The 25,851-nt window shown below is 38.2% G+C and overlaps 1 protein-coding gene across 1 annotated transcript; it reads left to right on the forward strand.

Moving 5' to 3' along the window:
* Positions 1 to 1,790: 1,790 nt before the first annotated feature.
* Positions 1,791 to 25,544, forward strand: vwa5b2 (von Willebrand factor A domain containing 5B2; the record flags this gene model as incomplete). The annotated part of the gene is made up of 21 exons (XM_081374619.1): positions 1,791 to 1,929; positions 2,248 to 2,454; positions 3,773 to 3,998; positions 5,192 to 5,349; positions 8,362 to 8,493; positions 9,434 to 9,558; positions 9,665 to 9,841; positions 10,100 to 10,210; positions 12,934 to 13,136; positions 17,203 to 17,317; positions 18,258 to 18,443; positions 18,564 to 18,801; positions 19,918 to 20,195; positions 20,685 to 20,922; positions 21,029 to 21,349; positions 21,461 to 21,595; positions 21,730 to 21,858; positions 23,462 to 23,512; positions 23,806 to 23,881; positions 23,961 to 24,078; positions 24,969 to 25,544. 21 exons carry the CDS (start codon positions 1,791 to 1,793, stop codon positions 25,542 to 25,544), a joined length of 3,939 nt encoding a protein of 1,312 aa, XP_081230745.1.
* Positions 25,545 to 25,851: the final 307 nt, after the last annotated feature.

Genomic DNA, 25,851 nt, shown 5'->3' on the forward strand with positions numbered 1-25,851 from the left:
ACATCTTGCATATTAAGGTTCTCTCCGTAATTTTCATTGTGGTGGCATTGTTCCATGTGCTTGATAACTGTATAAGACACTGTAAATCACGTTTAAAAAAAAAAAAAAAGAACTATACAAATAAATTATCTAAATGCTTTTAGAAATATTGTTGTGTGCAACAATGTTGTCAAAAAATACAACGTATTTAGTTGCAAGACATTAAAGTCAGCAAGTCAAAAGTGAATCTTCAATGTTAATAAGAGCAATTTACGCGCAAACACTCACTATTGTGATGATTGTATTCGTGTGCGCTTGACATTTAATCACGGCACAGTAAATCCCAGTAAGTGGACCAGTGTCCAGATGGCAGGTGTTTTCAAGGAGCACCTGTGAGACACTGAACAAACACCACTATGTGGATTCTACATCCTCAATATTTATCTCCCCCTTTAGATTGATCATTGGGCAGAACATGATAATAGTAATTAGACTGAATTAGACATCTGTCAGGTAGGTGTCATCGGGGGAATGGTTTTGATTTTTGAAAGATTTCAGATCCTCTGTCTCCTTATTGACCAAACTCCATCTAAACATTAGCATCTGTACCTGTGCAGAGACAGCAGGCTGTTGACTCGAGCATTACGTTTGTATGCATGTGCAGGAACACTATTGACCAGTCTGTTAATGTTTGACACGTACATTCCCACTGTGACAGGATGAGAGGCGTCCGGTTGCCAGGCATCATGTGGGATGGACATAGCCAGTAATGTGAAGGAGAGCTTGTGTCTGCTCTTAAAATGTTTCATGGTTGCTGAAGCAAATAATCCAATGGAAATTCGCTGCTACTACCTCTGATATGTTGTGTAGAAATAGTCTCTATTTACCACCCATTACATCCACTGTGTTTGAAATAGTGGAAACACTGGTGGTTTTGCTGTAAACAGAGTTATCTGAATTAACAATCATTTATACGGAATACTTTTATAGTTTTTGTTATTTTTTAAATAAATAATTATACTTTTGATCGAATTAGATTAAATGATCATTTTATTAAATTATTATTTGTTTTTACATTTTCTGTTTTCATTTGAAAATTTTAGTTATTTAGTTGTTTTTGTCATTTTTATTAGCTTATAGTTTTTTTTAAATATGCCTATACATTTTAATTAAGTTTTAGGTTTTAGTTTATTTAGTTTTATTAATTTTAGTACTTTAACCTTTACTAAACAAAAGTGAGAAAATAATTTTATGTCTTTTATACTTATTTTATTTCAGTTAATATTTATTGTATTTCAGGTAATGAAAATGTAAAAGGTATTGGTCATTTTCTGCCAGGACAGTATCTGTTAAGTTCAAAACACAACAAAATAGGGGTAAAGACCGATGGAAAATTCCATATCCATAATTCCATGTTCTTTTAAAAAAAGTACATTGGGCCCTATTTTTATGGACCTTTCTTTTCTATGGCAGGTAGTAATGAGTGGCTTCACTGTAATACTGTAATGGGTTACATTTTATTTTACAGTACTTGCATGTAAATACAGGGGTTAAGGTTAAGTTAAGGTGTAGGTTCAGGGTTAGTACCTAGTTATTACCCAGTTATTGTAATTACTGTAATAAGTACATAGTATGTACATGGGGAACAGGACTGTAAAATAAAGTGCTACGCTGTCGTGAATACCCAAAGTCAACATTTTAATTAAATGAAGTGTATTAATTATCATGTTTAATATTCTTAAGGGATCTTGTTGCTGGCATCCACTTAACAAGCATAATTAACTTAAGCTGATAATGTTCTCTTGAGGAAAATGCCAGGATTGAAAAACCGAACCACATGGGCACCACTTTTGCTGAAGACATCCCACATCACTTCCTGTGCCAACGGCTGCTCTCTGGGCATTACTGCTCATCTGACATATGTGAATACTGACCCTGAACCTGTGGAGGGTAAGAGATCATGCACACATACACTCTTGTACAAAACTTGTACCTTCAGGGGTACAACAGCATGTCACTGGGGCAGTGACATTACCCATACAAGTTCATAGCAGCACCTCAAGGGAACATTACAGCACCTTTTAGGGGTTTATAAGGTACAAAGTTGCCCTTTTAAAGGTACTGCCCCAGTGAAATGTTGTTGTATCCCTGAAGGTACAATTGTAGTTGGCCTTGACAGTGTACTACAGAACAGTTCAGACACACTGAATATGTAAAAGGTAAGAAAACAAAGACTTAAATAAAACAATGTCCTCGTCACCTGCTCAGGTGTGTTTGTGTATCCTCTGGGGGAGAAGGAGGTGGTGGTGGGTTTTGAGGCAGTGGTGTCTGGCAGGCTGGTCAGTGTGGAGCTCCAGAGCCGAGCGGACTGCTGTTTGGACTGCTGCCCAGGATCAGCGCTGCACACACAGTGTGGTCACAGCAAGGAGTGGGGATGCTGTGGAGGAACAGGTCTGGAGATGCAGTGCTCCAACGGTGAGCCTTTTAAAGCCAGTTCACACCAAGTACGATAACTAAATATAACTATAACAACAACTACATGAGCGTCCACACCAACTGACGATAACGTTGTGTATTATGCTTATGTCTTCAGCCGCTTTAAATGCTTGAGCTTTTTAACGCCCGGTAGATTCTGATTGGCTGTCAATGTTTTTATCCTTCATCATCTGGAAAAAAATCATTCTGATTCTGAAAAACTCTCAGAAAAAGAGTTATTGTAGAATTATAACAATAATTAAAACTTTATTAAGGTGTAATAAAGTGTTTAACCCACACATTGTTGTTTACATTCACTGCAAGCTGTTAACTTAAAATTCTTATTTAATCTTGACATACTGTATGTCATTAGGATTCCAACTTCAATATTGAACCATTGTTTACAATAAAATAATTGTAATAATAATCATCTCTCTAGGATTTTCAGGTGAGGAAGAAATTTGGACTTGCATGTGCACTTCAGCTGACACACTCATTTCCAGCAAGGAATCTGCAAGCTTACACACGAACACACACACACACACACGTTGGGTTTTCATGATTTATGGGGACTTTCTATTGACAACATTATTTTTTTTATACTGTACAAACTATATATTCTATCCCCTTACCCTAAACCTAAACATAACCCTCACAGAAAACCTGCATTTTTACATTATCAAAAAACATAATTCTGAATGATTTAAGAAGCTGTTTTACTCATTGGGACCAAAAAATGTTCCCACAAGGTCAAAAATTTCTGGTATTGCCATTCTTATGGGACATTTTGTCCCCATAATGTAAGGTTAACCAGAGCCACACACATTTGCATATTACATTAACAACATTAACATATTGGTCCATTTCATTATGAAAACTGCCTCATTATGGAAGTTATTGAAAGGTTATATATGACAAGACTTGCCATTGCCACTGATCTTTATTGCTGTTCTCCTGAAATACTGATTCCAGATAAAGAAAAAGCTGTATTTTCTTTCTATTGTCACAATTCACAAGCATACACTAAAGAAGTGTATATGGTGTTCTCATAAATCTTGCGTTCTCTCTTTATAGTGCTTTGTACTTGTACAGTCTGAAGTGTGAGGGCAGCATTCATTATTGCTTAGAGCTCTGTTGGCTCTGTGCCTGCACTTGGATGGTCCTTATATCAATACACAGATATTTCAATTTTCAATTCTGAATATTGAACATTATTATTTTGTGTTTTGAAACGTTTTGGATTAAATCCTGACATTCCAACAACAGTTTTATTTTTCAGGTCTTTGAAAGATTGTTGCACTTTTTTTTTTCATTTCAGGTCATCTGTTGCTGGATGAGGACCTGGAGAGGAGCACTTTTATTGTGAGCACAGGACAGATTGGACCGCTAGATATTGTGTCTGTTGTCATCAGTACCACCCTTGAACTTCCTACACTTGAAAATGGTGCAATCCGCCTGGTCTATCCCTCAGTGCTCACACCTATAGTCAGAACACGAATCCAACCAGGAAAAAGTGAAAATGGGGGGAAATCAGAGGAGAACAGGTAAACCTCTTTAATTCTTCTTTATTGCTAGTACTATTAATAATTGCAGTGGTCCTAAAAGGTATAGCCACACTTAAAGGGTTAGTTCACCCAAAAATAAAAATTATGTCATTAAATTACTCACCCTCATGTCATTCCAAGCCCATAAGACTTTCAATCATCTTCGAAACATAAATGAAGATCTTTTTAATGAAATCTAAGAGATTTTTGTCCCTCCATTGACAGTCAAAGTTACCACTTTAACATCAAAAAGTTCTCAAAGAAATGTAAAACTAATCCATATGAATTGAACAGTTATTTTCATATTTTCTGAAAAAAGCACAATTGCTTTATATTATGAAAATATTTAATTTAGGCTTTTAGTCACATGAAAGTCTTACAGGTTTGGAATAACATGAGGGTGAGTTAAAGGGTTAGTTCAGCTAAAAATTTAAATGATCCCATAATTTACTCGTCCTTAAGCCATCCTAGGTGTATACGACTTTCTGCTTTCAGCCAAACACAGAGTTATATTAAAACATATCCTGGCTCTTCCAAGATTTAATGGGAGTGAATGGTACCTTCTTTTTTGAAGCCCAAAAAAGCACATTCATCCATCATAAAAGTAAACCACACAGCTCCAATAAAGGCCTTCTGAAGCAAAGCGATGCGGTTTTGTTAGAAAAATATCCATAATTATAACTTTATAAACTGTAATCACTAGTGTCCGGTAACGTCGATATAGCTTATTTCCATTACATTTTAAGGCCACTGTAAATTCAAATTCATAAAACATATGTAAAACATACCCTACCATTCAAAAGTTTGGGGTCAGTAAAAATGATTTTGAAAGAAGCTGCATTTATTTGATTAAAACACAAGTCAAACAGAAATATTGTGGAAATATTATTACTATCTAAAATAACTGTTTTCTATTTTTATGTATTTTAAAAATGTGTTTTATTCCTGTGTTGTCAAAGCTGAATTTTCAGCATCATTACTCCAGACTTCAGTGTCAAACGATCCTTCAGAAATCATTCAAATATGCTGATCTGGTGCTCAAAAAACATTTTGTATTATTATATTATTATCAATGCATTGTAAAGGGTATTTTTGATAAAACACCCTTACGTTTTGCTTTATAATTTACACCACCTGAATAACAGATTGTGAGTTTGCCCTCCCAAGAATCCTATTTAACGTCTCTCCTTCAGCCCGACTACGTGCTTTGGCAATGTGTCTGGAAAGCAGGAGAGGATGCTGGGAGTCAGGCAGCAGTGCACACATGCTCTGCTCACCAGCTCTGCCACCAACCTCTCGCCTTATCAGCTCAGCTTCCAGCTGCTGGTTCGAGGAGCCTGTCTGCTGGCCGGTAACATTTATATCTTTCTGTCCAATCTATAAAACATAAGTCACTACAGCAAGAGCTTAAATGTAAAAGCAGGAAAGAACTGTGATATCTGGAGGAGGAGACAAAAAGCGGGCTTGTCTCTTACCTGTCTTTGTCCATCACAGAAGGACGGGAGCCCCCTTTTAAGAGCATTGTACATTCATGCAGGTCGAGTTTGTGTTCTGATATAATCCAGTTAGCGTAAAACTTGGCATGGACATCAGTGATTATGATAAACATCAGTGAGCCTGCCAGAAGGAGCCAAAGCGTGTGTGTGTGTGTGTGTGTGTGTGTGTGTGAGTGTTTGGCTCAGGCTCCAGGCCACTAGAACAGAGGAAAGAGATTGAGGCAGGGTGATATAGAGTCCTAAATCACAGTGGTGACACTGTTCTGACCCAGAGGAAAGTGGCCACTCTGTTTCAGCCGTCTTGACTTTAATGGACATTGAGCTGGACACTCCAAAGAAATAAGTTTTTGAAAACTGAACCATGGTAATATACATTTTTATATGATATAAATATAAAATATATAATACCAACAATATAAATTTACCATGTTAATACAATATTTGTTTGTACATGTAACAGATTATTATACTTTTTTTAGACATGTACCTTGGTAATATAGTTTTAATTTTACATTTGGTAATATCATGAAGTGTACTGTATATATACTGTAGTATATGAAAATGGCACTCGTTCAGTTCAAAATTTGGGGTCGGTAAATTTTTTTTATGTTTCTGAAAGAAGCCTCTAATGCTCACCAAGGCTGCTATTATTTGATCAATAATATAGTAAAACAGCAATATTGTGAAATATTATTACAATTTAAAATAACCATTTCCTATTTTTATATATTTTCAAGGTAATTAATTCCTGTAATTCTTGTAATTTTCAGCATCATTACTCCAGTCTTCAGTGTCACATGATCCTTCAGAAATCATTCAAATATGATGATTTGGTGCTTAAGAAACATGTATTAGTATTATTTTATCAATGCTGAAAAAAACAGCTGTGCTGTTTAATATTTTTGTAGAAACCATGATTTATTTTTTCAGGATACTCTGATGAATAGAAGTTCAAAAGAACAGAATTTATTTGAAATCTTTTGTAACATTACTTTGCTAAAGTACTCTTTTATTCTTTTATCTTACTGTCCCTAAACTTTTGAATGGCTATAAGATTTTTAAAGAAAGAATCCAAAATAATATCCATTTTAAAAATCAATCCCCATTTCAAATCAGGTTTATTAGCAAAATTTACAGACATTCAGCTGTTTGCAATGAACGAATAAAAAAGTGGTTTCCCCAAATTCAACTGAAAATGAAACTTTTAATGACTTCTGCGGTCTCAAAACTATTCAACCCCTTCATGGCAAGCATCTTTAGTACTTAGTTGAACACACTTTTGCTGTTATGCAAACGAGATGTATAGCCAGACACCAGCTTCTGGCAGTGTTTCTGAGGAATCTTAGCCCATTCTTCATGAGCAATGGCCTCCAGTTCAGTATTATTCTTGGGTTTGCGCGCTGCAACCGCCTTCTTCAAATCCCATAGTGATTTTCTATGGAGTTCAAGTCAGGTGACTTATGGCTACTGTAGAATCTTCCAGGACTTCTTCTGTAACCAAGCCTTGGTGGAATTTGAGGTGTGCTCGGGATCATTGTCCTGTTGGAAGTTCCAATGAAGCACAAACTTCAGCTTCCTCGCTGACAGCATGACGTTTTCTCCTAGGATTTCCTGATACTTCAATAAATCCATCTTGCCTTCCATACGCGGCAGGTTTCCAGTGCCAGAGGATGTAAAGCAGCCGCAGAGCATCACCGAGTCCCATCATGCTTAACTGTAGACAGAGTGTTCTTTTCAGCATATGCTTCATTCTTCTTCCTCCAGACATAACGCTGATCCATAGGGACAAAAAGTTCCAGTTTTGTTTTCATCGCTCCACACAGAACAGAATCCCAAAATTTCTGTGGCTTATTTATATGATTTTGAGCAAATTGGAGCCGACTTTTTTATGCTTTTGGGTTAGTAGTAATGTACGTCTTAGAGTTTTGGCATGTTGCCACCAAGACTTGCTGCAGGTCTTTTGCAGTCATTCGAGGGTTTTTCTGAACCTGCCTTCTCATCTTGTTGCAGCTGCTGATAGGTTCCTTTTTCTGCCCGTCCAGGTAGTGTAACCACTGTTCTTTTCATTTTGAACTTGCAAACTATACTTCCAACGGTGTGTCAGAGAACATTTTGTTCCTTCACTATTTTTTTGTATCCTGTTCCTTGTTTGTTAAGGGCGATATCTTCTCTTAACTTTTTGGACCATTTTTTTGACTTGCCATGTTTCTAAAATGCAGTCAAACGTGACACTCAACAAACCTAGCCAGTTCAGATATTTCATGTGTTCTAGCTCAAGCACACCTGGTGCAACTAATGAAGCCCTTGATTAGTTGCATCAGGTGTGCTTGAGACAACACCTGTTTTGCAGATTTGTGTTGTTGTGAGGGATCTATTCAGGGGATTGAATCATTTTGAGACCGCAGAAGTCATTAAAAGTTGCATTTTCAGTCGAATATGGGGAAAACACTTGACATTTATTGTGCTGAGCTATTTCAATTACTTTTGTTTGATTTGTTTATTGCAAACATCTGAATGTCTGTAAATGTTGCCAATAAACCACTTTTTCAAGATTTGCAATGGGGGTTGAATAATTTTGATTACAACTGTACTTGGTTAAACTGATTATAAAGCCAACAACTTTGCTTTAATATTAAACTCTAACCTTTTTTGTTAATTTAATTGATGTTTTATATGCATATCAAGGTTTATATCAAATGGCTGACTGAAATGTAATTCAAGAGATTCAGGATCAATTTTATTATAGCTTTAGTTCCCTGAGGCTTAGATGTCAAAGATTCGCACCAATAATATTCTTTAACAGCAACTAATCAAATCAGTGCTGAAATGTCATGTGAACAGGCTCTGTAACCTCTTTTTATTTGCAGGTCTGGAAAGCCCCACCCATGCCCTGCGTGCGGATGCTGACCCCAGTGCACAGTCTGCGTCTGCAACCTACATCACACTGGCCGAGGAGCATCCCTGTGACCGACATCTGGAAATAATACTACACCTTAGCGGTGAGAGCTAGGCCTAAAATATTAAAATCACAAACTTGTTGGTCATTCTGGTAACACCTCCACAGCTATTTTCTAGTTATGCATGTCTTATAGCCATTATCTGCTTGAATGCAGAAAGACCAAAATCTCCAAAACTGTGTTTAGATTGCATTTCAGTAACATTGATATTTCAAAGCAGCAACAAATTCTGATTTCATCATTAATTTAGCTTCTCCAGCTCAAATTATGCTACAAAATGTTTTTATACAGCTAATGAAAATGTACACTTTATAGCAAAAAATACAGCTGATGCCTTTACTAGTAAGACAATAGACTTTTAACCGAAAGGTGGGACTTCCTTTTCTACAGTTGCCAAACTGAGCATTGCAATTTCTCCCTTCTGTTTTTCTATGAGTGAAAAATGGTCAGCTAAATACTGTAAATCATAAACTTCAGTGTTGAGCCAAATCCTACCCTTCTTGGACCCCAAAACATGACTGACTTTTTTCAGTAGACTATTCGGTGCCTGAAATCATACAATATTGCTTTTAATACTATACCATTTAAAGTTTGGGGTCAGGTTTTGAAAGAAGTTCACCAAGGCTGCATTTATTTGATCAAAAATACAGCAAAAAATTATAATGTAAAATATTATTACAATTCAACTTATTATGTACCTAAAAATTTAATTTATTCCCTGTGATGCTGTTTTTTTTTACATTGAAGTCTTTTGAAATATAAATGGTCAATCTAAAGTTTGAATCGACACTTAGACTGCTAACCCATCATACTCTATGCAAAATATCAGAAGGCTGACAGGAAAAGCTTTTTGATCAGCTAGAACAAAATATGACCATAAGGCATCAGGTTTTATAAACTGTTACTTCTTGGATGGGGGTAGGAATTTGGCGCAATTCCATCAATGTAATCACCTGCAAGTCACTGCCACTGTTGCCTGCAGAGCCTCACAGCCCATTGGTCATCCTAGAGAGAGGCCTGCTCACATTTAGTGAATATGAGCAGCAGATCCGTGCTCGTCGTGATTTCATTCGCTGTGCCCGAAAGGAGGCAGAGTCTGAGAAGAGGGTAAGATTACTGGTGTTAAACACTTGCATTGCTGACTTCATCGTGGTTGTCTTTTAAGAACAGTATTATATATTTGTTACTACATGTGTGCATGTGCCTCCCCCAGCTGGAGTTCGTGCGGAGACGCTATCATAAGGATCTACTCTTGAACCCGGTCCTGATGCTTAACTTCTCCCCAGATCTGCTGTCAGAACCAACAGAACTGCAGCAGGCCAGCAGGGAACTCATCTTCCTCATTGAAAACAGCAGCACAATGACACAGCACAACATCAACAAGATCAAGGTTCTCACATGAGCAGCTGTGTGTGAACAGTGCAGTTTTTTCTGTCTTAATTGCTTTAGTACATACTTTTTTTCTCAAAATGTTGTCATTGTTATAAAGCATAGATCATTGGTTCTTAAAATATGTGTTACCACCAGAAGTTAGTAGCTTGAAAAAGCAAATGAAATATGGCCCTGAAAGGATTCCACTCTGAATATGCAGTATTATGCAAGTTGAAAATAACCATAAATGTTCCTTGTGCTTTCATATTTTTAACAGGAGGGGATGTTAGTGGCCATCAAGAGTCTGCCGAGCCGCACCATGCTGAACATCGCTGGCATCTGCTCTCCTGTCAGGCCTCTTTTCAGCTCCAGCAAGCCCTGCACAGATGTGAGTCAAGTCCAGTCACCTTTACATTTATAGCGCTTAACACACTACAGATTGTTTCAAATCAGCTTCACAGTAGTAAACAGGAAAATAACAATCAATTATGCAAACTTCACCAAATATAGGACAAATTCTAATTCTGCTGTAAAGCAGCTTTACAAATACAATAGTGTCATTATTCAACTCAAGTCATTTCAGTGTTGGTTCAGTCCAGTTCAATAACTGTAATGGCGGGTTCAGACTACACGATATCACCCCGATTTTGGCAAGATCCGTTTGACGTATGGTGTTGTGGAAATTTTGTAAACAACAATGGCCACCGGGACGCAAGAACTGATAAAGAGTTATATCTCATATAGTGTCATAGTTGACGACAACCGACAGAAAGACTAGCATGTTAAAAAAATCCCGCTCCTCCATGACGAGTTTCGTTACATCTGTGATGTTGACCAATATGAGCACAGAAGCTCTTTCATACACAGCTTTCATTCATGGCGAAACGAAAGAGACAATGATATTGATAATGGTAAGTGCTTCTTTCTTTTTGGGGGCTTTTCTGACAACAAGACCCGCCGCTTCGGTAGCCATTGTTTGTTTACGCTCTTGTTTCGAGAAGTCAGTCGCTAGTTCCGCCTTCTCGATGACATCACGCACGTCGTTAAAGATGGCAAGCAATGATTGGTCAGGAAGCAAAATGTGCCTGAGATGTTTCTTGTCCCGAAAACTACAAGAATTTAGGAGTCAAAATCGTATAATCTGACAAGTGACTATCTTAACAGACGAGAGTTCAATTGCTTCCACCCCCTGTCCCTACTGGATTGTGTTCACAGTTCACAGTTTTGATTCTGTACTGCCTTGCGTTTGCAGCTGCTTACCCATATTACTTGGTAACGACGACACATAGCGTTGCTTGCCTTTTATATTTTGACTTTTGAACCTTTGGTTTTGTTTCCAAATTGCCAGCACATAATGGCACTTGCATCTATCAACAATCGTCAAGAAAGTGAGTGAGAACGTTCATATCAGCAGCAAACAGTACCGGACTTCACATGAACCATACCCCAGATCACCCTTTTTAGGCAGACTCGGGTATGGTTCGCGTTCAGAAAACAGCATTCACATCATCCAAAATAAACCAAACTCTGACGTCATTCGAACCCGAGTGCACAACAAAAGTTCTAATGTGAAAGCAACCTAAAGTTAATCAATTATGAAACGAGTTCACTTCAGCTATAAGCAGCTCTACACAAGACAATAGTGTCCCTCACTATTCACTTTGAGTCAGTTCACTGTTGATTCAATTCAGTTCAATAACAGCGTTGATGTTGCAAAATTAATGAAAATTATTATTAATTAAAAAAATTATAAAAAGGTCGATTCAGCTATAAAGCAGCTCTACAGAAGAGTGTAGTGTCATCATCCTGCTCAATTCATTGTTCTCATCTAATAGTGCCAATGTAGTTAAATCGATAATGCAGTATTAAGGCCCGTTCACACCAAGGACGATAACTATAAAGATAACGATAAAGATATAGATCTAAATGCATTCTCAATATTAAAGAATAGCAGAGTTCACACCACAGCTATAGCGATAACGGCACAGAGAAACAATATCGTGGGAATCACTTTCCGAATGATTTTATCCAGTCAGAATCAGGCCAATCAGAATCCATCCTGCTGTAACGAGCTTGTGCATTTAAAGCGGCAGACAAAGACGCACTTTTTATAATATCAAGAATAATGTCATCCGCTGGTGTGGACGCTAATATAGTTATCTATAGATATCTTTATAGTTATCGTTATTGGTCATAACGGGCCTTTACTGAATATTAAGGGGTCAGATTTACTAAACAGCAAATAATCCTGATACTGCAATCCCATAAAAGGGACAATGGGAGTGGAAAGTTCTGCAGGTGATCTACTGACAATGCACAAATTAAAGAACACAGAAGCAGCCATGTCAAGCACAAAATGGGTTAAGATAGACTTTAAGTCTGTTAGTAAATCTGGCCCTAAGCGTCTTCTAAACCCCAGCATAGCAAGCCAAAGGCAACAGTGGAAAAAAAAAACTTGAGAGAAACCAGGCTAAGTTGGAGGGTCAAATGAATAAACATTTAATTCAAGCTGCATCACAAGTCAGATTTGTAAGTGTTTCATCTTAGCTGTATGTAGTAGCCAAACAAATCATTGCGTTTATTTCAAGAGAATCTCAGATAGGGTTCTGGATGTGTGTGAGATGGTTGATGTTTACCTGTGAGGGACCTGGGGCCAATTGATAACCATCTCTGTCCAGGTCACTCGCTACTACTGGTTTCCATGACGCTGCATTATCAGGTTCAAGCAGGTCCAGGGTCTGGCAGGACAAAGTGCTTTAAAACAGCGAGAGCCATATGGCACTGTCATGCATTTTACAGCACGCAATGATCAAAAACAAACTTGTTTGCTCCATTATGCACCACTGCTCCACATCTACATCAAGAAAGGCTTCTCTAGAGGAGTTTTTCATGTCAACTTAAGCCCTATGAATCATATTTACTTTTTTTAACATCATTTTTTTACTAAGACTGGGGTGGGTAGACTTTTATTAACTCTGAAAATAATTTGTAGATGCCTCAAGTGCTGTTATTTATGATAAAGCTATGTTTAACCTGGAATATTTCTTTAAAACCTCACTGTTTTCAAGGCTAAAGGGAGTTCTGCCATTCTCTCCCTCTCTCGTTTCTCAGAGCACAGTGACTCAGGCATTGGAGTACATCCAGAAGATGCGCACTGATCAAGGTGGTGCTAACCTGTGGGGGACACTGTCCTGGGTTTATCAGCAGCCCGTCCACCGCAGCTGCCCACGACAGCTCTTCATCATCACCGACGGAACCTTTAGCAATGTGGGCCGTGTGTTAGAACTGGTCAGGAGGAACGCATGCAACGTCAGGTAAAACTAATCTAAACAGAAACGCTTTGTTTCAGCAAAAAACAACAACAATAACAGGTAAAATCTGAAAAGCCAGATCAAACTCATGATCCATAACAGATAATCCACTCACATTCATATTTTCCTGGAAATGCTAATATTGCAAAGTAATTAATATCAATATATAGAGTCAGTCAGTAGTGCATTATTCAAAAGGGATGCAGAAAACACATTTTAAAACTTTAATAATAGCCTTTTAACACTAGCTATACACATTTTACATCAGTAAATAAATACTTTCAAAACTATCCTTAAAGTTATCGAAAAAAAAAATTATATCAGCATCCAAACCTAAAAGTTAAACACCTTTTACTACAGCAAAAGATGCTCAACACATTACACACTGGCAAACCCTTTTGTCACCGGCTAAACACTTAGGCCAGTTAAACTCAAATCAATTTTATCCAAGGCACTACCATGGAAACACCCCATGCATCAACAATGTATCTAAATCAAAAACACTTTAACTCGATTTCTAAACCATTTTCCTGGTGTCTTTTCTGTATGTCCTATACACTCTAGTATCTGTTGATTTCACCTTAAACTGAATATCCCACATGACATTGTAAAGCTGAAGCTGAGAGAAATAATTTAACTGTACCGTGGTTCACATTATACAGCACACAATCCCCCTCCCATAAATCACTGACTAATGTTTAGAGAGAAATGCTCTTCAACAAAACACAGACACACACGCTCAGATATAGATTTCACTGTACTGGAACACAGACTCGTTATTGATACTCAGTCAAGACATTTAAAAGCTTTCGACCCAGACGAAGCAGACCTGAATTCAAAACAGCTTGTGTTGTGTGTGCGTGTCGTCTGGATTCTGTTTCCACTCAGACATTTAATTAGCGAAATGGTCCAGATTATTGTCAGAGGAATACTAAACATATTCTGTTTTCTCTCACTTTCAATCCCTCATAGAACGCTGGCAATCCATCGGAGACAAACATATGTCTTGAGTCATGATATATATATACACACACACACACACACACACACACACACACACACACACATATATATATATATATATTTGAGCTGCGTGATTAAGCGTTAAAAGATTGCGATCTTTATTCAAACAGCCACACGATCTCATACCTAAATGACAGCAATTCGCCTGTCTCTATTAAACCTTTGACAAAATCACACCAGAATATTCATATCTGCGTTGGCGCTGCCACTGAGCCAAAGAGAGCAGTTGTCATGTATAGATATGAAACAGCTTCACAAACAGGCTTTTCAACCACACATAGTATCGTTATGTCTGTTACAAATATTCCTATTCCAGATCTAGCCTGGCTAACGTCAGACCTCTTCTCATTGAGACGTGGTCTGGGAACCACGTTCATTTTCTCATATTTGAGGCGTGGTTTACGAATGCCCAGAGCCGTTTATTGGGTGCTACGAATGTCTATCAAATGCGCCTGTACGTAGCTCATAGCCAATCGCTTCAATTATACCAGATGACGTATGTAGAGCGACAGAAATTCGACGAGGAAGAAGACGAAATAAACTTGCGTTCTAAATTACTTAGAACACTATCTAAGGCTGCATCGAAAGGTAACTTCGCATCTGCTGCCATGTTGGATCCATAGACATAAACAAACTGCTTCGGTGTGTCGCATAGACGTCGTCATCGTCTTGCTGCTCCCTCCCCGTTCTGTGATTGGTTCCCTTTTTGAGTGGAAAATCTGGTCCATGGTGTCCAGGGCAGGCTGCCTAGCAGCGTGAATAAAATCGCGCTGCGCGCAAGGCAGCATGGGGAAACCCAGGCCAATCCCAGACAGTGTTGGGGAAGTTACTTTTAAAAAGTAGTGTTTGCTCGTTACTCGTTACTTTTTAAAAAAGTAATCCGTTACTTTACTTAGTTACCCCATTTGGAAAGTAACTTTTTACGTTACTCGTTACTATTACGTTACTTTTATGTTGCTTGACTTTGGGCAGAACCCAATATCTGTTCCTAAATATGTAGACAAAGTTATACAATGGAGGACATAACAGGTATTTATTTTGTGCTCTTTATTATAAAAAATAGTATCAATTTCGAAAGAAAAAAAGTCCTTCTCATTGGCGCTGCTGTGTGCGGCAACTTTTATTCTCAGCCGGCTCTGCATCATGGGGTAGAGTGCGACACTCCGCGATGAGCAGCGCGCCCGCACCACCTTTCTCCGCTCCGCTCCCCCTATCCACCGAACTTTAAATTTCGGCAACAGCCAATAAAGCGCTCCTGCTCTCTAACACCGGTGCTAATCGCGTCTTGATAGCATAGGACAAAATGATATAGAAGACATAAGCTTAGTTTTCAGACATACGACTCACTCTAAGGGAGTAGGAGAAAAAAAAAGAGATTTTGAGAAAAAAAAATATATATTTTGTTTAAAAGTACACATATTCAAGCTTTCTATATATTTCTCAGGTCTGTGAGACAAGTATAGCTTATCTGAGTTTCGGTTCATTTACAGTATGGAGACGAGCTCCAGTTCAAGCGCTGGTGCCGTCATGATTATTTTGCATGCCATATTTACTTATTTATTAAATTCAGGCAATTAATTGGTTGGTAAAACATTGATTAAAATTAAGATACAATTAATACACAACAAAATTCGTTTTAAAGAAAGTCTTTCTACAAAAACAAACTTAATAAAGTGGTCTAAATCATGTCTGCCCACTCCATTTATCTCCCGATATATTGCACAAAATTATGATCTTACTCATGCTTTTCACTTTTCATATAATCAACATAGATTAAATTATTTATTTATTTATTTTATTTAAACATAAATATGAAACTAAATTGTTTTCTTTAATTTACTTATTAAATTCAGGCAATTGATTGATAAAACATTGATTAAAATTAAGATACAATTAATACAAAACGAAATTCACTTTAAATACAGGTTTTCTACAAAAACAAACTTAATAAAGTGGTCAAAATCATGTCTCCACACAAAATTGTTATTTTATTTTATTTAAACATAAATATGAAACTAAATCGTTTTCTTCAGTTCTCAACAGTTCTCTTCTCTCAAGCGCGCAGCTGAGGCAGTGTCGCTGTCAAATATATCCATGGGAAAAGTAACGTTGCGCCGAATTGAAAAAGGAACTACGTTTCGTTACCAAATTTTTAGTAGTAACGCGTTACACTACTTTTTACCCGAAAAAGTAGTTACGTTACTGTAACGCGTTACTTTGTAACGCGTTACACACAACACTGATCCCAGATCAGCAGTTTCAGAAATACTCAGTCTAGGGCCATCTGGCACCAACAACCATGCCATGTTCTAAATCACTGTTATTCCCCATTCTGATACTCAGTTTAAATTTCAGCAGATCGTCTTCACCATGGCTGTGTCCGAAATCACCCCCCTATACCCTTTAATAGGACACTATTTGAAGGGACAGCCATTTGTAGTGGTGTCTGAACCCATAGTGGACGTTGAGTGCACTCATTCAATCCCACAATGCACCGCAATAACGAGTGTACAACTGATGTACGCTCAACGGCTATAGAATACCCATAATGCACTGTGACCGTGATTGTCGCTGAATGAATTCCCGCGTCTCGCCTGGAGATGGCGCCGCAGCTGAATCAATCATCCATCCATTTTCCAATCAGCGCTGGTCCAGCGTAATATCATACATGCTAGTTTCCATAGCAGAGTTCAGGATACATTTTTTCTTCACTACTAGACCTGCCAGTTTGCTACGTTTCAATTAATTATTTAACAGCAGGCACAAACTATGCAAAAGCGGCAGCCCTTCCAGCGCAGCACAGCACATGCCTAAATGCATTAAGTTGCTTCCATGTGATTGGCTGATTAGGATATTTGTGTTAATGAGCAGTTGGACAGGTGTACCTGATAAAGTGGCTTGTGATTGAATTATTAATTCTTTGTAAAAACATGGATTGACAATGTGCTATGAGGGATTGAGAGTGAGTACATTATATATATAGTACATTTGTATGATATAATGTATATATTCATACCTATGTTATAACTTATTTTTGGTGTTACAGGTGTTTCGGCCTGGGTCTTGGTCCTCAGGCCTGTCGAAGGCTACTGCAGGGCATTGCCAAGGTTACGGGAGGCAGTATGGAGTTTCTCAGTGAAGAAGAGAGGCTTCAGCCGAAGGTGCGAAAGTACACAGCGCCCTCTACAGGGAGCAGAGACAGAACCGCTATTATCAACTCTGCTTTTATGACATGCTGAGGACAATTTAAAATGTGCTTTTATGGAAGTTAAACAAATATTTGTTATTGTTTGTTATTGTTATACATGTGTTCAGTTGAGGACAAAAAAAAAATGGAAATCTGTTTTCCCCCATTCTATAAGACTATATTATATAATAATTATTATTCACAATAATATTTAAATAATACATCCGTATATGACTATTGCAATAATACTATTGTATTATCAAATAAAAACAATTATTTAGAAATAATAATAATTATATTTATTATTATTCAAAATAATATTTTTATTACCTAAATTATAAAACAAATCAATAAATATATTCAATATATCGGTATATTACTTTTGCAATAATACTATTGTACTATAAAACAAAAACATATTTAGTAATAGTAATAAAAAATATTATTTTATTTTACAGAACAACAGTAAAAATTTTATACTATTATTTATGACTGTCTTAATTTCTTAACTACTGTAAAGCTTTTATTTTGGTTACAAAAAAATCTTACTGGTAGCTGAAAATTTTAATCTAGCCATAATTTTTTAATAAACTAATTGTAGATGTGTAGAAAGTTGTGAATGATGGGCATCTAAATTACAAAAACATACTGTGGTGAAACCATGATAAGTAATGGCATTTCTTGGTAAAACTTCGGTACCATTGAAATTCTTGTCCCACGGTATTTACATTGAACTCCGAGGTACTTGGAGAAAAATACCATGGTACTATCATGGTACCTGTTCAACTTGGTACTTGTACTGTGTTACCACGTCCACGTCCACACCCAAAAACATGGTAGTACCTTGAAACCTTCTGTGGACATCAGCAGAGCTGCTGTTGTGTAGTTACTAATGTTTCAATTATTCTCTACAGTTGATTAAATGTCTAAAGAAAGCTCTGGAACCCGTATTGACGGATGTACGGATTGACTGGTATGTGCCGGACAATGTCGAGGCGCTTCTCTCACCAAATGAAATTCCTCCGCTCTATCCTGGCAACTGCCTGATTGGCTACTGCACTCTCTATGACGTATCTGGATTCAGGGCCCAGAAAATTGAGGTGAGAGACTGTACATTACCACACTTAGTTTCTTCTGTTCAATATATGCCAAATGAAGAAATGTTAATATAAACTAAATTCATAGATTTCTTAGTTAGTCTGAGCACAATTTCTCATAAGCAGGTGAAGCCTCGTTCATACAGAAGCCGCCCACGTGGTTCATCGGGGTCTGTTTTCGAGCTCTCACCCTCCACTTCCGAGCTCCTTCAGCCTCTGGTTCCCCCGGAGGAGCGCGAGAGAGATGCCGTAAAAGAGTGCGGGGTGGAGGGAGACTTTGAAGAAGCATTGCGGGAAATTTCTCGAGAAATCTCGTCGGAATTCTCCTGCGCACATGCCACCGATATTGCTGTCAGCCCGGGTAAGACTATGGGATCTGTTTAAGATTTAAGTGCATTGCATTGTGGGATGGCACATAATGTGCTCTGGTTGTATGCATTACATTGGTTCTCAACCTTTTTGACTTCAGGGCCCCCACACAACAATATCTGAAGGCCCCCCCTCACTTAAAAATTCTACCTGAGAAAATATTTTAGAGCTTGGCATTAAATATATATTCATTATAAAAATAACCAAATAATAATAAATGTCTTGATTTTTAATGGTTTTATCTTATTTTAATGCTTGTTTTGTCTTATTTGAACTCATCTTAAAGCCCACTTGGAAGTTTGTTGAGGGCCCCGGGCCCCTGGTTGAGAACCACTGACATAGTAATAGAGCACAGTGTACATAATCAAAGTCCTTTTAAGACAAGTCATTTCACTCGGCGGCCATCTTTGAAACGCCTCTCAGGCATGCAAGTGCAGCTCCCATCTTTTTGAATGGGGAAACATCAAATTCTCCAGAACTGTTCGCCAAGCTTCCGATTAAATTTCACATTTAAAATAACCAATCAAATCTGACAACAACTGTCTCATAAATTTTGTTTCTTACCGCTCGAATCATGACAGATAACGACATTTTTCAGGTTGGATCAAGCGATGACTTTACCAGTTGGCGATTGGCTCTTATTTAGAAGGCGGGACTTATTCCGCCATCTTGAGCGTTGCACCTTTCCCCATTCAAAACAATACGAGTGACGCATCTTGTGTAATTCTATAGTCTTTGACCTAATGCATACTCAAAGGGATAGTCCACCCAAAAAAGACACATTTATGCACTTTTTCCTCTGTGGAACACAAAAAAATATATTTTGAATAATGTTAGTAACCGAACAGTTTTGGTTCCCATTGTCTTTCATAGTATTTTTTGTCCATACAATGGAGGTCAATAGGAACCGAAACTGTTTGGTTTCTAACTTTCTTCAAAATATCTTCTTTTGTGTTCCACAGAAGAAAAAAAGTCACACAGGTTTTGAACACAATGCGGGCAAGTAAACGACGACTGCATGCTGGATGGATCATTTTTAGGTGGACTGTCCCTTTAATAAAGCAGTCGTAGCCATTCCAAACACACCTTACGTGTGTGTTATCTACAGGTGGTGACACTGACTACAGCACCAGCGATGTGCGCTGGCGTATTCAACAGGCTTCGTATGTTCAAGATCAGTACGTGTTGACACACTGTTCTCTGAGCAGCGAGAGGGCCTTCTCGTCTGTTTCTCCCCAAGCGGAGAGCTCTGTGCTGGGCATGGGTTCTCTGCCACACGGCTTGGAGAGAATGGAGCCAACACAGGGTCGAGGCCTCTCCCGCTGGGAATCTCCGTGGACTCAGAATGCCACCTCTTCAGGGGACACAGATTCTGCGTCAGGGAAGGTGACATCAGCATGACATTTGTATTTAAGAATTCACTTCATTGAGTATCGAGAGTTTAACATCAGTTTACATGTGCAATACCAGTAATCTAAACAAGACAAGACAGCCTTAAAGGAATAGTTACACACCCTCAAGTTGTTTCAAACCTGTATTTTTTTTCTTCTTCTGCTGAACACAAAAGAAGATATTTTGAAGAATGTCGGAAACCAAACCCAGTTGATGTATCCCATTGACTTCCATAGTATTTTTTTCCTACTATGGAAGTCAATGGGGTACATCAAATGTCTGGTTACTGACATTGTTCAAAATATCTTCATTTTTGTGTTCAGCAGAAGAAATAAATTCATACAGGTTTGAAACAACTTGAGGGTGTGTAAATGATGACAGAATTTTAATTTTTAAGTGAACTATTCCTTTAACATACGGTAAAATAGAAATAAAAAATTCAAAAGTATAATCCTAACTGGTAGTCTATGCATGTTTCTGTAGGCTGGCAAGCTCTTAGACCGTGATGAGTCTCGTCTCAGGCAGAGGGCGCTAGCTCGCTCAGCTCTGGCTGGCCGAAGTTTCTCATCTCCGCAGGGTGACCTGGACATGCACCGCCTGAGGAGGGCACTAGAGAGGGTCTCATTTGAACAGGCCTTGGGGGGTCGACTGGAGGAGAGTGACACAGACACCCAAAGCACTTCACGAGGAGGTTTATCCCACCCCAGTCTGACTGACTCCAGTGAGGGAAAACAGCCTGCAGTCATATACCTTTATGCATTAACATAAATACACGGATACATATACAATATGGTCCAAATATTAAATAATCTTTTTCTTTTCACTAGATGGCCTCCTGTTCCCTGCTTCCCCACTAGACTGGGACACCTTCACCGATCCTGAATGCCTGTTTTCAGCCGCTCCTCCAGGCGAGTTCCAGGCTTCAGGGGCCCAGTGTCGCTCAGTGATCCACGGCAAGCTGGGAGGACGGGCCGTATCCTGGGAGGTCCATGTGGATATGTCTCTTTTGTGGGACACGGAGAACTCAGCAACCTTACCACCCAGCACCGGGCCCTGGGATGAGATTATCCACCAGCTGACCGCACGATCTGTCATCACAGACTTTGAAAACATGGCAGAGAAAGAAACGGATATTGAAGTTGAAAGAGGTCTGATAGGAATATGAGTAAAAAACAAAATGTTTGGGTTTTAAATTGAAAACTGACCCATCAACATATTCTCTTGTTTGAATGTGTATTCTGGGACGGGTGTGCACGTAGGACCTTCCAAGCGGTACAGAATGAAAGCGATCCAGACCAGCAAAAGCTGTGGAATTGTCTGCATGTACACAAGCTTCAACACTACAGACACCAATGCAAGAAATCAACCTCAGGGCACAGATGCACGACACACAGGTACACACAAACAGCACATGTACACCACACACAATCTCACATTAAGACTGTGACACAAAACAGATATGCTAATCTAACAGGTACATATTTTATTGATGAATGAAATGAAATTCCCCGGTGTGTGTCTGTGTCAGGTGTGCGGTTTGTTACCAGACTCAGTTCTCATTCCGGCAGCAGAAGACATAAGTTGTGCTCGGTGGGATTTGGACGCCACCCCTCCAGCAGAGGCAGTGAAGAGACAGAAGATACACACACCTCGACAGGTATCATATCAATTATATATGTACACCCACATATAGTACATTTAAGTAACATGCCACATATCAAAGTTTATGTAAAGTTTTTTTTTTTTTAAGAAATAACACTTATTCAGCAAGGACACATTAAAATGATCAAAAGTGAAAAAGATTTCCATTTCAAATAAATACTGTTCTTTTGGACTTTCAATGCATTAAAGAATCCTGAAAAATTTATTATGGTTTCCAAAAAAATATGAAGCAGCACAACTGTTTTCAACATTGATAATAAGAAATGTTTCTTGAGTGGTCAATCAGCATATTATAATGATTTCTGAAGGATCATGTGACACTGAAGACTGGAGTAATGATGCTGGAAATTCAGCTTTGATCACAGGAATACATTCCATTTTAAAATTCATATAGAAAACAGTTATTTTAAATGTACAGACCCTTTGCAAAAAATTTGAAGTTCATTTATTTCCATAATTCCATTCAAAACGTTAAACTTCCATAGATTATAGATTCAGGGCCCACAACTTAAACGATTTCAAGTATTTAGTTGTTTATTTGTACATAATTTGGGCTTCCAGCTCATAAAACCCACGAAAACAGGATTTCAAAAAATTTAATATTACATGAAATCACACAGTAATTACACAGTAATACCATGTCATTGAACCAGGTTTTGGTTATTTTGGCAGTGGGCAGGTGCAAATCCTGCTGGAAAATGAAGGAAGCATGAAGTGCTCTGAAAATGTCCTGGTAGACGGCTGCGTTGACTCTGGATTTAATAAAGCACAGTGGACCAAAGTCCTCTTTTCTGATGAGAGCAAATTTTGCATCTCATTTGGAAACCAAGGTCCCAGAGTCTGGAGGAAGAATGAAGAGGCACACAATCCAAGATGCTTGAAGTCCAGTGTGAAGTTTCCACAGTCTGTGTTGGTTTGGGGAGCCATGTCATTGGCTGGTGTTGGTCCACTGTGCTGTCCACTCAACGCAGCCGTCTACCAGGACATTTCCAGAGCACTTCATGCTTCCTTCAGCAGACAAGCTTTATGGAGATGCTGACTTCATTTTCCAGCAGGATTTGCTCCTGCCCACACTGCCAAAAGAACCAAAACCTGGTTCAATGACCATGGTATCACTGTGTAATTACTGTGTGATTTCATGTAATATTCAATTTTTTTGAAATCCGGTTTTATGAGCTGGAAATTATGTACAAATAAACAACTAAATACTTGAAATCGTTTAAGTTGTGGGCCCTGAATATATAATCTATGGAAGTTTAACGTTTTGAATGGAATTATGGAAATAAATAAACTTTTCCATGATATTCAAAATGGAAAGGGTCTGTAATAATATTTCAAAATATTACTGTTGTTTTGTTTTGTTTAGTTTGGAGCTTACGATTTCAGCTAACTCTTGCCATTTTTGCACGCAATATGCATTAAACAGTCCATAAACAGACTCCAAGGCTCAACAAGCACTTCCATAAACACCAATGCAGATACCTGAAAAAGAAAATAATCTGAAATACCAAGACAAGAAACCATGAGGCTATAAAAACAATGTCTTTGCGTTCTGTGCAGTGCAACTCTGAATTTCTATTCTGTTTTCTTGGACCCAGACAGAGACGACACACCTGCATCCCCTTGTAGCATGACATCCTGGGATAGCAGTGAGTATATGAGAAAAAAAGAATGCATTAAGGTGCGGTCACATTAGCGAAATTTTGGTGAAATTTCACAGACAAAAAAAAAGGGTACAATGTCTATAGTGTAGCGATGCATTAAGCATGAATTCATTTTCAAACCAAGCAGCTTTCTGCTGGTCAATGATGTGGAATTTGAGTAGGAAACTTTTTTACCAAACAAAATTAAGTGCGACCGCACCTATAGTATTATTTATACCTTAAAAATGAACCAACATCTGAATGGTGAATTGTGGGAGTAATGATTGTGTGTCTTTCAGGCACAGGAGGGAGCGTCAGTCCATCAGCGGTGTCGTCTCGCTCTCAGCGCTCTGTGGAGAGCTTCTTCGGCTCCAAGTCTGCACGAGTATCACAAATTGTAATGATTTATACTTTATTATGCTTATAACACCGAATTTCATTGTATTCTATCCAGGTTCAATCTGGGAAGACTAAAGGGCAATAATGGAAAACAAGCTCCTCTCAAACCTCACTGTTTCTCTGTAGAGACTGACAGACACATAGAGAGAGACACGCCTGACTACTTGCCATTGGTTGGTGTAATTGCATACTGTGTGCTGGGTAGATTACTTCCAAATTGTAATCTATTAATGATTACACATTACATTATGAAAATTGTAGTTAGTAACGAAATCTATTAGATTACTGATTTCAGGTTATTAGATTACTACTTTCCGATTACTTTTGACCTAACTCGTTTATAACAGATTTGAATGGGATTATTGTATACCATTTTGATTAATAGTAATTATTTAAATCATATAAAATTAAATAAAAAATAAATCATGTTATATTAATAATTAAATCATAAATATGTACAATAAAAATGAATAAATTATTTAAAAATAAAAACAAATCAAAATAAAACACTTGAATAGTAAAAAATAGAAATATTTTATTTGTTTATCTGCATGTTAGTGTGACCAATAACAAACATAAGTGAAATGCAAATATGCAAATGTGTTGTTAACTTATTAAAATGTTAACTTTAAGTGACTTCAAATAAATATTTTAGGTCTAAGGGGTTCGGCTGACAAAAAAAGTTTGGGAATATGGGCATTATATGAACAAACATTTATAAAGATGAAGAATGATGAATTACATGGCCAAAGTCTGCCGGGTTTTAAATATTTTTGATTTATTTTTTAGAAAATAAATTTAAAAAGTAATTAGGCAGAGTCAGTAAATGAATAATTTACTGCCATTATGTGGGCATGTAATCATGTAATCCATAAAAAAGTAACTGTAATCTGATTATGCGCATTTTAAAACATAATATAATCTAATTACAAGTACATATTTAAAAAAAAAAATTGTAATCCAGATTACATGTAATCAGTTACTACCCAGCACTGCATACTGATTTACAGAACTACTCAACGTAAAGCCAGTGTCACCCACTTTACTTCTCGTGTCCCCACAGGTACGCCTTCAGTTGGCGTCAGGTGCGTTTCTGCTGTCCGAATCGTACTCCGAGTGCATCCAGATACCTCTGGACCGCCTAAAAAGAGCGTCCCCATACCTGAGCCACCGCAGCAGTCTGAGCCCTCCTTTCCATTGTACCTCACCACCCGCCACCACTTCAGCGAGACACATGCAAGAGTCATGGTCCAACTCTTTGGAGGAGGGTTCTCCAAAACTGATGGGTGGAGTCCCACAGGTTGATAGTGGACGTGGCTCTGAGGCTGACACGTGTGAAGGTCCTCCGTTGGATCCTGCAGATCCTCATGGAGAGAAACTGGAGCAGATGGACGTAGAAAGCTCCAGTTGGGCCACGGCGGTAGCTCTGGCCTGGCTGGAGCACCGCTGCGCTGGGTTCTTTGTGGAGTGGGAATTGGTGGCTGCCAAGGCGGATTTCTGGCTGAAGTGTCAATCGCTGTCAGAGGGCGTTGACCTGGTAGGGTTGAGGGCAGCGGCCAGGCAGCTTTTTCTGCTGTTGCGTCACTGGGACGAAAATATTAAACTGAACGTGCTCTGCTACAACCCCAATAACATGTGAGGAGCTGACCTCAAAGATGAAGTCCTTGGGTCTTTAATTGAATTTAAACCAGGAAATTAATCCTGTTGGCTAGACTCGCCATTCAACTTTATAGCAGAATAGAATTAATCTAAGATGTCCTTTAAAAAGGAACGGAGATAAAGCTGAATTATGGGTTGTGTTTCGGTTTCTCTCATGCCCAGACCACAATACTGTACAAGCATTGCCTTAATCTATGGGCTTCAGTTTAATTATGCAGTAGAATGTAGTTCACTGTTATCAACTGCAGGTCTGACAGCACTTTATGCTAACAATAGCAAAATGACTA

The sequence above is a fragment of the Scardinius erythrophthalmus genome (assembly GCF_964197995.2).
Source record: "Scardinius erythrophthalmus genome assembly, chromosome: 9".
In the NCBI taxonomy this organism is placed as follows: Eukaryota; Metazoa; Chordata; class Actinopteri; order Cypriniformes; family Leuciscidae; genus Scardinius; species Scardinius erythrophthalmus.